Source organism: Dermacentor albipictus, chromosome 3, assembly GCF_038994185.2.
Source record: "Dermacentor albipictus isolate Rhodes 1998 colony chromosome 3, USDA_Dalb.pri_finalv2, whole genome shotgun sequence".
NCBI lineage: Eukaryota > Metazoa > Arthropoda > Arachnida > Ixodida > Ixodidae > Dermacentor > Dermacentor albipictus.
In genome coordinates this window covers 172,081,863-172,095,411 of record NC_091823.1, presented here as the reverse complement: position 1 = coordinate 172,095,411, position 13,549 = coordinate 172,081,863, and the positions used below count along the sequence as shown (strand labels likewise).

The window sequence follows — 13,549 nt, the reverse complement described above, 5'->3', positions numbered from 1 at the left end:
ACCCTAGTGGCAGCTTCTGTCCCTGTATAAAACTGCGGGCAGAGTTTCGTGACCAGAAAAGTATTGAAGGACTCTGACAAAAAAGCAGAGTTGTGAGGATAAGTGAAGTTAGATATCATCAACACCTGCTCATTTCATCCAGTGCACTGACCACATTTCCTTGCGCCTCCCCCCCCCCTCTCCTTCTTCCTGCAGAGCTGTACAAGCTTGTTCGTCTGAAAGGTGGCACAGGTGACATGATCAACGATCGGGTGCGAGCCAAGATCCAGAGCATGATCCTGCGCATTGGTGAGCACACATTCCACTTATTGCATGTGGACTCGATTGCTGGGCATTTTTTGGTAGAAGCAGGATGCAAATGTGCGCATGTGTTCTGAGCCCACGTTCATTTAAAAAACCCTTGAGTGTTCTGCATTGTCCCAGGACTTACCTCTGTGGCACAGGCCATGCGTCACCTTGGGACAGTAAACGGGCATTAAGGAGCCACACTGAATCAGTTTAGGCATTCAAGTGCATTCTTTAGCGGTAGCACTTGGTATGTGCCCCTCTTCTTCGTTCTTGTGTTTCATGACATTAGCGCTACTGAAGACCATGCTTAGTGTAAGCTAACTGGCCCAATTTTCTGTTCTATGAAGTTATATTCCACCAAAACGGCAAGTTGGGCCAGTTGGTTGGGATCCATAGTAAGGTTCATTATAGCGCAACACAAGACAAACACAAAAGAAGGTATAAAACGGCGACACGGCACTGACTCTCAACTGATATTTTATTGAAGATATGTCTAACGTACAGGGGCCATTTGATAACCATGACATGCACGAGACACAGAGATGCATCGAGCCAACTGTGATAAACTGACGCTTAATCAAAATTGACATAGGTAACGCAGTTCCTTGTCATGAAGAGTGATAGACGGTATGCTGATACACGCTTTGTCCCTAACTTTTATATTGTGAGCTTCGGCGATTTCTCTTGTCGATTGGCTTGTGTGTTTAAAAATGAAACTAGTTTCTTTAAATTCGGGGCGACAACAGCACGACTTTCAATGCTCCGGGAGATGAAGTGGCGCAACCCCTCATGCTCCCGAAGGAACATTCACACATCGCTTCCTTTGTCCCACATACTCTCTACCACAAGATAATGGAATGGCATACACAACCTGCTTAGCACAAGTGATGTACCTGTTCACATGTTTGACAGTGCATTTCCCCTTCACTTACTTATCCTTTAGCAAATTATCAACTAACGGGCATATGCGATTTATCTTATGTTTCACAGAAAAACGAACATCAATGCTGTACCTTGAACCAACATTCTTAAGCCCATGCGCTAACTTGTGTACATACAGTATGTTGACCAGAGACGCCGTGAAGTCAAGTATTTATTCGGACAGCAACATGAACATAACAGAGAACAACGATTCAGTGGCTTCGCCTTATAAAGGGAGCATGGGTGCAGCCGAGGCATGCGATTGGCTAGCGATACAATAGCACATGTGAACAATGACCGCGTGCATCAGATACGCGGCGCACAGTAACAAGAGAATACGCTTGATAAACGTTGCACAGATACAACACTTCCCCTCCAACAAGATCAGAATCTGTCATACGTCAGACGATCCGGCTTCCGCTTATCACGAGCGCTGCGTCTGGGTAGCACAGGTGAACCGGCATCGTCTTGTTCTGACGTTGATGCACTTTGGGCTCCATGTGAGAGTGGGCCACCATCACTACGATCCAACACTGGCCGGTTTGAGGCGGGTGCAAGGAATCTCACTTTCAAGCAGTTCACTTGCATGTGGCAAAGGTACATCCTTTTCTTTCACAACACTACCAGGCTTTACACAAGAATGTCGCAAATGATCCGCGTGCACAAACCGCGTCTGTCCATCCACAACCACAAGGTATGTCATTGCCGATTTCACATCCACAATCTTGCCTGGACGCCATTTCACCTGTTCCCCACGTACTGAACGCACAAACACACTATCCCCAACAGAAAATACTCTGGGTGAACTCCTCCTCTTGTTTGCACTACGTACAGTACTCTCACATTTTGCATTTATTGCATCCTGCATATCTGGTTTCAATAACGACAACCTTGTGCGCAACTTCCTCCTCACAAAGAGTTCAGCTGGTGTTTGGCCGGTGAATGTATGCGGCGTTGTTCTATAGGCGAACAGAAAATTATCAATTCTGTGCTGCAGTGACCTGGAACTTTTATTCCTCTGGTCTTCCAGCAATTGCTTCAACAGCGACTGCTTTACTGTTTGAACCGCACGTTCGGCCGAACCGTTGGACTGAGGATGATATGGTGGAGTAAGCGTGTGCTTAACCCCGTTTGACAATAGGAAGTCCTCAAACTCTTTTGCACGAAACTGCGGCCCGTTATCAGTGACTACCTCTTTAGGTAGGCCATGACTTGCGAACAACGAGCGCACTGTTTCGATCGTGCTTTGCGCGGTCGTTGACGTCATGACTCTTATTTCCAACCATTTGGAATAGGAATCTACAGCTAAAAGGAACATCTTTTTTTCTTTTTCAGCAAAGTCTAGATGTATCCTCTCCCAACTGCTTGTGCACCACTTCCAAGATGAAAGCGGCGCTAGTGGCACCAAAGATTTTGTGCTTTGACAAATTTCACACTGCTTTACAGTTTGTTCCAAGCAGTTGTCTATCTTTGGCCACCAAACCATTGACCTTGCAAGAGCTTTCATCTTTGTAATGCCAATGTGTTGCTTATGCAACAAACACATAACTTCACTTTGAAGCGAATGTGGTATCACGACTCTGTTGTTCCACACCAAACAGCCGCAATCCACTGAAAGTTCAAATCGCCTCACGAAGAAAGGCTGATAATGAGCGTCCACAGCCCGCGGCCATCCGTGCCATACCATTTCACGAACAGCACTGAGAACTGGATCTTTCACAGTTTCACGCTCGATATCTTTCGCAGTTATAGGGAGTTTATTGACAGGCGAAAAATAAAAGATTTCTTCTGCTTCGTCACCGGCTTCCGGCAGTGGAAGGCGTGATAAACCATCTGCATTGGCTATCTTTGTTCCTGGTCTGTGCAAAATACGAAAACTGTAGTTAGCAAGAAAAATTCCCCAGCGGTGCACACGAGCTGCAGCTACTGCATTTGTGTGGTGCTTTGCTTCAAATATGACTGTGAGCGACTGGTGATCAGTGATTACACTAAACGTACGCCCGTACAGATATTTGTGAAATTTCTTCACTCCAAAAACAACTGCAAGCGCTTCTTTTTCCACTTGCGCGTAGTTACGCTCAGCAGGCGTCATCGTCCGCGATGCAAACGCGATCGGTCGCTCTACACCCTCAACCACGTGCGACAGCACTGCGCCTAAGCCGTAAGCAGAAGCGTCACATGTCAGCTGTATTTCTTTCGTTACATCATACAGTTCCAAGACCGTGTCTTCACTGATCAAATTTTTACAGCGACTGAAACATGCGTCACACTGGCTCGACCATTTCCATGTGCGGCCCTTGCGCAACAGTTGGTGGAGAGGTTCTAGCACATTTGCTAGGTCAGGCAAAAATTTAGCGTAGTAGTTTACTAGGCCCAAAAATGCCTTTAGCTGAGTCACATTACTTGGTTTTGGCGCTTCTCGAATCGCCTTTACTTTTTCCGCTGCTGGGTGTACGCCATGCTTGTCTAGCTCGTGCCCCAAGTAACAAACATTTTCTTGGAAAAATTTGCATTTCCCTGCGTTTACACGAATGCCGTGCTTACTAAGCGCTTCTAGCACTTTCTGGGAACGGTGATAGCACTCCGTCAGGTTTTTACCTGCTATTAGCACATCGTCCAGGTAACAGGCTGTCCCAGGTATGTTTTGTAAAACCTGGTCCATCACGGCCTGAAACATTGCGGGTGCGCTTGCCACTCCGTACGGCAATCGCCGGAACCTGAAAAGTCCCATGTGCGTATTCACCGTGAGCAGTTGCTGTGCCTGCTCATCCAGCTCAAGCTGTAGGTAAGCCTTCGACAAATCTAGTAAGGTGAACACGGTCCCTCCAACCAGTGACGCGAATATGTCTTCTGGCAGAGGCAGTGGATAGTGGTCAAGTTCAATATCCCGATTGACCGTGACTCGGTAATCGCCACATATCCTAATTTCTTTTCCTGTTTTCTTTGGCACGATAACTAGCGGTGTAGCCCAATCACTGTGCCTGACTCTGTACACCACACCAGCTTTCTCAAGGTCACGCAATTCATTCTCCACTTGTTCGCGCAAGGCATATGGTACTGGTCTCGCCTTACAAAAAGTTGGATGCACATCGGTTTTCATTCGTATACTACCAGTGAATCCTTTGATAGAACCATAGCCCGGCTATGGCTAGAACCATAGCCCGACAGATACAACACAGTACTACTGCGTTTTTTCTTCTTTTTTCTTCTAATTTAGTTATAAAACCTTGGTCATTTATGCTCTTGACGCTGCGAACCATACTTTCACTCGCAGATGAAATAATCGCTTTGGGGTAACCAGCGTCCAGTAAATGATTTACCTAATCAGAAAAAGCAGCCTTCAACATATGGGGTAGAGAGTACGTGGGATACGAAGCAATGTGTGAATGTTCGACTTACAAATCTTGTTCCGCCGCAGAGGGGTCTGCATCAGCAGGCGTTTGGTGTGTTGCGACACCGCGTGCCCAAGCACATGAGGATTGGACCCTCCCGCTTGTAGCTGTGTGCTGCTTAGCCGTGTCTGGGGAAAGGGGAATACTGGGAGTTGAGCTGATGCCTGTTGTTCGGACCTTTAAGGCGGAGGTAACGCACCTCTTTGGCCTCTGCTTCACATAGATGGCGTCTCCAGACTGACCTACCTGGAGGAAATTGGCAGTTGCCTTTTCCTGTTCTCTTCAATCTTTGTCTTTCTCCCTCAATTTTAATCTTTCCTGTTTTCTTTTCTCTTCCATTTACTTACAACATTCCTGGCGGCAAGGGTTAACCTTGTGTGTCATAACCACGCTTGGGTATACATATTTGGTTATAGTGGGAACATACAGGTGACATTCATGGGACCTGTGTTTACAGGTCCTACAGCATCCCCTTGTTGGGCTCTGTGGTGGCTGGCTGGCGTTCCTGCCAAAAAAATATAATTTTTATGGTTTGCTCTTTCCCCGCATTACCCGATCGCCAGAAAATACTTTCTCTGCTACCACATCATACACAGCGTAAGACCAAAAAACACAATGAGAGCCATCTCTCCCTTCTTTGTTTCAAAGTGCCCTCCTTCTTCATTTCAAAGTGCCTGACATGGATAATAGGAGCCGGCTACAAAGCTACGAAATTGGCTAGTGGCAATCTTCTTCTTGAAATCCGAGAAGTGAAACAACATGAGAAACTGCTGAACCTAGTATCAATTGGAGCCTTTCCTATCACTGTGACCCCACACTGCACTATGAACACCAGTCGGGGTGTAATTTCAGATGATGTTTTGATGGAGCTCAGTGAGATGAACTCTTAAAGGGCTGGAGTGAACAAAATGTCGCCCATGTCAAAAGAAATAATATGAGGCATGAAGGAAAAGAAATTATGACCAAGCATCTCACTCTAACCTTTGGCTCAAGTGTACTGCCCGAGACTATCGAGACAGGCTACATAAAGATCAGAGTCGGGCCGTATATCCCCAATACCCTGTGATGTTTCAAATGCAAGTGGTTTGGCCATAGCTCACAGAGCTGTCGAGGTTGACTTACTTGCGCCAGATGCAGTGCTTCTGCACACATCTGAATCGTGCAAGAATACTCCATATTATGCAAACTGTGACGAGGAGCATGCCAGATACTCGCAGTCCTTTCCATCCTGGAAAAAGGAAAAACAAATTGTTACAATCAGAGTGAAGGAGAATATATCGTTCATGGAGGCACACAATCGGGTATTGTATCAGCTTTGCCGAAGTGGCACGTCAGGGGCAGCGCCACAACGGCTTCCGGTGGCTGTCCGGCCCGCACGCAGTGAGCCAATGGTGATGCCATCAACCCCTTCGGTGGTTGCAGTCAGCGCTGCACTGCTGTACCAGAAGAAGGCATCGACTTCCGGTTTGGTGGCTTCCAGGGTCTCATCTCCTAACGGCAAGGCCTTCAAGGTGAACAAATTGCTCGAAAGAGCGAGTCTCCAGCGCCTCGGAAAAGGCAGTGGACAATCATTCTAGCCAGACGGCGTGGCAAGTGCTTGAGGAGTAGCAGGAGTCTCTTGATTTCTCCAGAAAAGAGAAACTGCATTGCGGAACCGTCAAAAAGCACTCTAACTTAAGTTGTATTTCCTACTTTAAACACACAGCACACATCTCTTTTACGATATGGACACGCAAATATCCCATTAGAATGTGAAGGGACTTCTATGCAATCCTGATGATCTTAAAGAACTTCTTCACCAAGTCCAAAAGTGCTGTGTGTTCAGGAAACACACCTAAAATCCACACAGACAAACTTTCTTAGCCACTGCGCTATTTTTCGAAAAGACCACAACAATGCTCTCGCCTCGTCGGGTGGTGTTACTATAATAGTAGATAAAAGTGTTGCCTGCAAGCAACTACAACTTCGAACGTTCCTTGAAGCAGTTGCTGTCTGAGCATTGCTTTTCAATAAGCTGGTGCACATGACTATTACATCCCTCCCAGCTATCAACTTCACAGAACAGAATTTCAGTACCTTATCGACGAACTTCCTGAACCTTACATACTAGTAGGAGATTTAAAAGACCGTAGCACTCTGTGGGGAGACTCGAGTTGTGATGCCAGGGGTCACCTATTAAAAAAATTTTTTTCCACAAGTGCATGCCTTCTTAACCCTTTGAGGGTCGAATTATTTTGAAAAAAGCTTTCCCTGGTGGTCAAATTACTTTATTGCGGATTTTGAATGTGCAAAATGTATAAAATCGGGAATAAATAGTAAAAAATAATTAGGAACAGTATTTTGGTGTCGGCATCACTCAGAACTGCAAAATGTTCAATAGCATTTCCGAGCGTGGTACTCCTTGAAACACGGGTCTATGCACAGCGCCTTATGGCAATCTGCTCACCTAAAATGCGTGTCTGTTCTCTTGGAGCGAGGAGTTGTGTTGGCGCACACGACACCTCTGCGTGCAGCTGCCTTGGGCAGAGGTCTGAGGCACCCTCTCGCGTAAGTGCGTTGCCGCAGAGAGCGAGAATACCTCGTGAGCAGTGGTGACAAGCAAGCTAAGAGCAGTGCCAAGCAAAATAGAAATCAACTTCCGCCGCCCCTGCGAGAGCCTGCCGACAAAGAAAAAAATTGACGTTTCGCGCGCCTCCGTTGCGATCACGCGGTGGAACTGAAACCGCGAAAGCGCGTTGCCACTGAGAGCGAGAATACCTCGCGACGGCACTGATAAACACGCTAAGAGCAGCGACAATCAAGATAGAAATCAGCTTCCACCACCCTGCAAGAGAGTGCCAACAAACAAAAAATTGACGTTTCGCTCGCCTCCGTTGCGATCCTGCGGCGAAACCGAAACCGCCAAAGGGGCGTTGCCGCAGTCTGAGCGACGCGCTGAAGCTAGCAATCAGTTCTGTTTATCTCCCCAAGAAGGTAGCACCGATTTCAAACGCATCTTGTAAGTGCTAAGAGGTGGCAGCACCTCCCGGTTAGCACGCATCGTCATTATGGCGCGAAATTTCAAACAGAGGGTCGGAACCGTACCGGTACGGCGAAGACCTTGCGGGACAGAAAACCGCCGCCGTACATGTACGGCAAAAACCGTCAAAGGGTTAATAAGAGCCAACATTCTATAGCGTCACACATAAAACTTTCTCATCTATAGACATAAGCATATCGATAAGCATAAGACAAGGACTTTTATTCTTTTACGTCGCGACAAACGGATGTGCGTTACAATTGAGGGTGTTTTTTTATTTTCCATTCTTTCTTTTGGTCACAGAAAATGGGTGCATGTTACATTCAAGGGCACAGTAAAATACTGGAGTAAATACGGTATTTTCTGAAAGCGAATGCGAACCCAGAACATCCCTCTTATCAAACTAAACGATTTGACATCTGCAACTCTATTTCGTAAACAATCTTCATCTAGAGAACCATTTTCTCTGCACGTGAGAAAACTATCTGAGGAGATGGGAGTTCTGATTCTTGAGCCAAGCCTGATGGTCCCAGCAAAGCCATTGGCGCCGTGGCAGTGGCAGCTCCTAAAATGCGACACGTCGTTCATAGAGGTTACAAAACATGCACCACATATCAGAATGCATTTCCTTGAACTGTAGTCCAAGGACTCATGTACAGAATTTTACACTGATGTTTCAAAGACATGTGCCGGCGTTTCTGATGCTGCAGTCGGCCCATCCTCAGAATCTGGCTGTTGGCACTTGGAAACAAAAATATTTACGGCGGAGGCCTACGCACTCTTATCGGCTGCACGCCACATCAAGGAAACAAAACTAGAAAAAGGAATAATATTAACAGATTCTTTGAGCGTAATCAAAGCCTTAATCTCTCTAGGAAAGAATAAAAATCCTGTCTTTGCTGAACTTTATGCAATCCTCTACACTTTGTGTGCATCTCATCAACACATCATATGCTGGGTACCAGGCCACAGAGGCATCGAGGGTAATATGTTTGCCGACTGTATAGCCACATCAGTAACCGCAAAGCCAAGTAATTATTCCATAGCTGTCCCTGTCATAGATTTAAAACCTTTCCTATGCAATAGACTGAGGTGTCACTGGCAATGTACGTGGAACTGTGAAACACTTAACAACTTAATAAACTTGTAATAAACACTTAATAAACTTCATGTTATTAAGCCAAATGTAGGAAATTGTCCACCCATAACAAAAATATGACAAACTGAAGTTATTTTCTGCCATCTTAGGATAGACCATACATGTGGCACTCACTCATGCTTGTTAACCGGTGATGATCCTCCTGTATGTGATAAATGGGGCAAGGCGCTAACAGTCCTTCATGTCTTGTTAGACTGTACGAAGTTCCTTTTAGTCTAAGCATTTTAAATACTTTTTTTCTAGCCTTCCACGTGAAAAGCAAGCTACTATGGGCCAGTTTTTTACCTTCTCTGAAAATGACTATGCAATGAGCCCGTTCAACCGAAATATAAAGTTTCATCACATCTTTGCACATTCTACTTATTAGTTTTTCAGACGCCTCTCACGTCTCATTATGCGGCCTGTCAGGCAACCCAAAAAAGACCAAATTCTGTCTACGGCTTCTATTCTACAAGCAGTTCAGTTTAGCCATAAACTTATCTTCAGTTTTTTCCACCCGAGCAATAGGACATTCTACATTGCTGGTCTTCTCTATTAAGCCCATAATTTTGGATTCTAATTCACTTTGTCTTATTGTAATTTCCATTAACTTCACGAGCACAGTTTGCTGGCCTGTTTTCATTTCTAAGAGAATCCTTTCAATGTTTGTCATTTGGTCACACTCCACTGCATTCATGCGCCCTGGGTTTAGTTCTCCGTCCCCTGATAGGAGCAGTAAGATTTGGGAAAGCGTCAGACAGCCGTCGTAGAGAGAGATCAGCATAGCATCAACGAAACAGAGGCTGGCATGTTCAAGGCATTCAACCATTTGTCGCTTGCTAATGATTGAATATGATTGAAAAAAAATGAAAGTCTTAGCTCAATAACTTCTGGAGCTGTAAATGTTTCATTCAGCCAGATAGGTGTGCCAGTTGCCGAAACAATTTCTCGTTGTGAAGCACAAATGCAAGTTGCATGTGCTACAGAACACATTCGTCTTGTGTTGAACATTAGTTTCCTGGTGGCACTCTCTACAGTTCTGGCAGATGCCTTTTTTCTCAGGCTCGTGCTGTACAGCTGCGTCTGGTGGAGCTGGTGAGGGAGGGACAGGAACTGGTCCTATGTCCTTTAGTTATAGGAGCTGTCTAATGAGCTCTGTCCTGAAGGCCAGCTGGTCAAGTCGAGAAGGCCTAGAAAGCTCTGGTGTTTGTGTATGCTGCATGCGATGTGCTTGGAAAATAATATAGCAGTTCACAGCTGCAATGTTGATTAAGTGGAAGAATAACGTCTTCCACCAGCGGACACATTTCTTCAAAACATTGTCAAGCCAATCAGCTAGTCAGATTTGTTGACTCCAAGCATTCCAGCTTTACACAGTTAAACCTCTATACAGTATAACGAAGTCAGTAAAATCGGCAATTTGCTTCATTGCATTGAAATTTTGTTCTATTGAAATTTGACCTTTTATGCAAATAAGTACAGTTGCCGATAGATTTTTGTTACACGGGAAGGGGCCACAGAATTTTTCGAATTATTGGGAAATTGAAACAAGCAAATTTGAATGAGAAACTTTTTCAGTTTGATATATTTCGGAGTCGGCGACAAATGATACGGATTCATGCCACGTAGTCAACAATATCTTCACATCGGATGTACGAGTTAGCGAAGCCAGCCACGCTTTCGCATGCACTCCGCCCCAGTGGCTGATAGCATTGCTTGCACTGGGACTACGTTATCGGGAAAAACACCAGCAACGGTGAGAAAATGCTTCGTCAGCCTCTCTCTCCAACGGCATACCGAAACTCCAGATTACGTAACCTCCAATACTAAACATGCCGGATGACTGCTTACATGGTGCCACGCTGCCTTGGCACGCCCGCTTTTTGCACAAGTGGCAGATAACCTCTGAGGCAGGGTGTGCATATGTGGTCAGCCGCGCTTACAGCCATGCACAGCCATGGCTGAGATGTGCGCCAGAAATCGAGACGCATGCCAACTTCACTCACTCACTCTGTGACCGCACCCTCACGAGTACTAGATTGCATTACCGCGAGCTCACAGCCCTTCCTCTTTCCTTTCGTTCGCACGGGAAGGTGTCATTCGGGAAGCCACCATCTTGTCTCATCCTCGCACACTTCCCCACACACCTGAAGCACACCGTGCACGGGACGCGATAGGATCTTATCGCACTTAAACTTTATATGGAATGTGATGTGGCTTCTCTTTGGCGGTCGCTCTTGCCACATAAAATGCGATTTGAGAGGTGCGTTTGCAAGCAGCCACTTGTCAGTCATTTGACCATCTGCATCCGTGGCAGTTCCCATTTATTATTCAGGCATTCCCTTGTGGTGGCAGTGAAATTTCGTTATATTGAAATCGCATACAAGCACACTTCGTTATATTGAGGTTCTAAATACATGGTGTTCTATGGACAAGAGGTTATGAAAAGTTAAATACCTCATTATATTGAGAATTTCATTGTATTGAAGTTCGCTATATCAAGGTTTAACTGTATCCGTCATTGAGCTGTGGCTTTTTTGTTGCGATTTCCTGCTACGTTCCGTTCTTGTTCCTTTGTTTGGCAAGCACATGCGAGTTAGTGGTGTGTGTGTGTACGGTGCTCTGAATATGCACAACACGTCGATCCTTCCGTTGACTACACAGGACTCCCTTGTCTGGCAGCCAGTGGATTTTTCCCCTTTGAGCTCTCCTCTCCCATGTGAGGCCTTTCAGTTTTGTGGGGAATCCTTGGTGATCTTTTCGTGATGTGCCACACGCTAGTGTCTTCCATTCCAAGAGGTCCACAAGAAGAGAGGTCGACGTGTAGAAATTGTCCATATAAGTAATGTACCCACAGTCAAGGTACTCATCGCAAAGGTTAGTCACCACATCAAAGGTCAACCCATTGGCACCCGGTTTTTCACGCTTCCCTGAATACACTATGAATTGGATGCTGTGACCGGTTTTTGGGTCCGCAAGAACCCATAATTTGTAGCCCCATTTCACAACTTAGTCTCTAACGTATTGCAGAATGACAGACTGTGCTTTGGATTTAACCATTCTTTCATCCACTGAAATTTCCCGATATGGCTGGAAAAATGTCATGGAGCAGTCATTGATGTGCTGAAGAAGCCAATACACCTTGTCTACTTTTTGTGCGGCAGTGCCATTGTTGGTTTTTGGGTCAGAAACGTGCAGCATGGCCAGGGCCGCATTGAGACTTCTCCTTGACATAATGTTTGGTGTGAGAAATTTGGTAAACAATTTTGCTGTGCTCCAATACAAATGCAGCCACTGCAGTTCCCAATACAGTGAAACCTCGTTACTACGAACACCGCATTAACTACAGATGAACCTTTCAGAAATCCCCTGCTTCCTTCTTATAGTTTCAGTGTAAAAATATTTCAGTGCTACAAACTTCAGAATACCGAACTTTTCATAATAACGATCATTATTCAGTTTCCTTGTTATGTTAACAATGCCTCAGTACTAGAAACTAATATTACGAAATCTGGGGATTCTTGGGTTTATGTGCACCTTCATGCCAGCCAAAACGGTAGGCTAGTAGACGACAGGGTACAGAAAGTGAACAATTGCGGCACATGAGTTCGGAAAACCTGAGACAGCGCCTGAGAATTTAAAAAAATGCAGGTGAGAAATTTATTGAGGAGGCGGCAGCACATCAGGTTTTGTGGGCACTTGCCCTGCCGACAAAAGTGTCACCTAGCAATTGAAGTCTTTCTTTCACCCTTGTTTCTGCACATGCCTCTTTCATTCACGCTTCTTTCTGTAGCCGTACTAGTTAGGTGCTCTGAGAAATGTAACTTCCACACTTGCAGGAATGCCACATGATCGCACTTTGTGCTTTCCAAACAGTGTCGTTTACATGTGCTTGCACTTTGACATAGTTCTGGTGTCTGACTCGAGCGAGACAGTTGCGGTGTCTACAGCTAGGAATGTGTAACGCAAACAAACAGCCAAAAACACTGCACTTTGGAGGCGACATGAAGCTACATTTTTGTCCTTAGTTTTCTCAGCATCAGTGTCTGTTTTGTGCGTGGCACTCTTATACGGTGGTTTGGTGATGCGTGGCAGCAGAATGTATGAAAAATAGTAACCAGGCGCACCAAGAGCCAACAGCGACATTTTTGTAGATTGCTCATATAGCGACAACTTATGAACTGAGGGGTTGATGGGTGGAATGGTTAATTTTGGCACTTTCATTATAATGATCTTTCAGAATAACAAACAATTTACCATGGTCCCCTGCAGTTCATCATATCAAGACTTCACTGTATTCAAATGTACTGGAGGAGGGCGATGAACTTCATAATTTCCGCTGGGGTCACTTCCTTCCACGAGCCATCCTTCTTGCTGCATATTGGTTTGTCAAAAACATGCATTCATGCATATTGTTGACACAGATAGCATGATTGACCTGCGCCATAAACAACAGGTGAAAAAAAGGAAAAAATCGAGAGCACTCGCCAGTTGTTTCGGGCCACTGTGGAGCATCATCCCAAGGTCAATACCCGGATCTCTCTGGGGTTGAAACCACGTTTCTTTGAGCTGTTGGCAACACGTCTTGTCCAAGTGAAGTGTACACACTACAAATAAAGAAAATAATATTTTGGACACTAAGAGGGCAATTGAAACGGCTCTAGAACTCAATAAACAAAATAGAAGGTGAAAACAAAACTTACAGACAGATCACATCTGGCGTTCCCGGCTGGTCTGCTGAAGTTTCCTCATCTGAACTAAACTTCGATGGCGCAGCATCAATCATTGAGT

At 45.3% G+C, this 13,549-nt stretch overlaps 1 protein-coding gene across 1 annotated transcript in view; it reads left to right on the top strand.

The window, feature by feature from the left end:
* smo (smoothened, frizzled class receptor) overlaps positions 1–13,549 on the top strand; it is a 129,191-nt gene that overhangs the window by 46,562 nt on the left and 69,080 nt on the right. Inside the window, exon 7 of the mRNA XM_065432057.2 lies at positions 196–288. Coding sequence (XP_065288129.1) covers positions 196–288 — 93 coding nt within the window. The remainder of the gene's footprint in view (positions 1–195; positions 289–13,549) is intronic.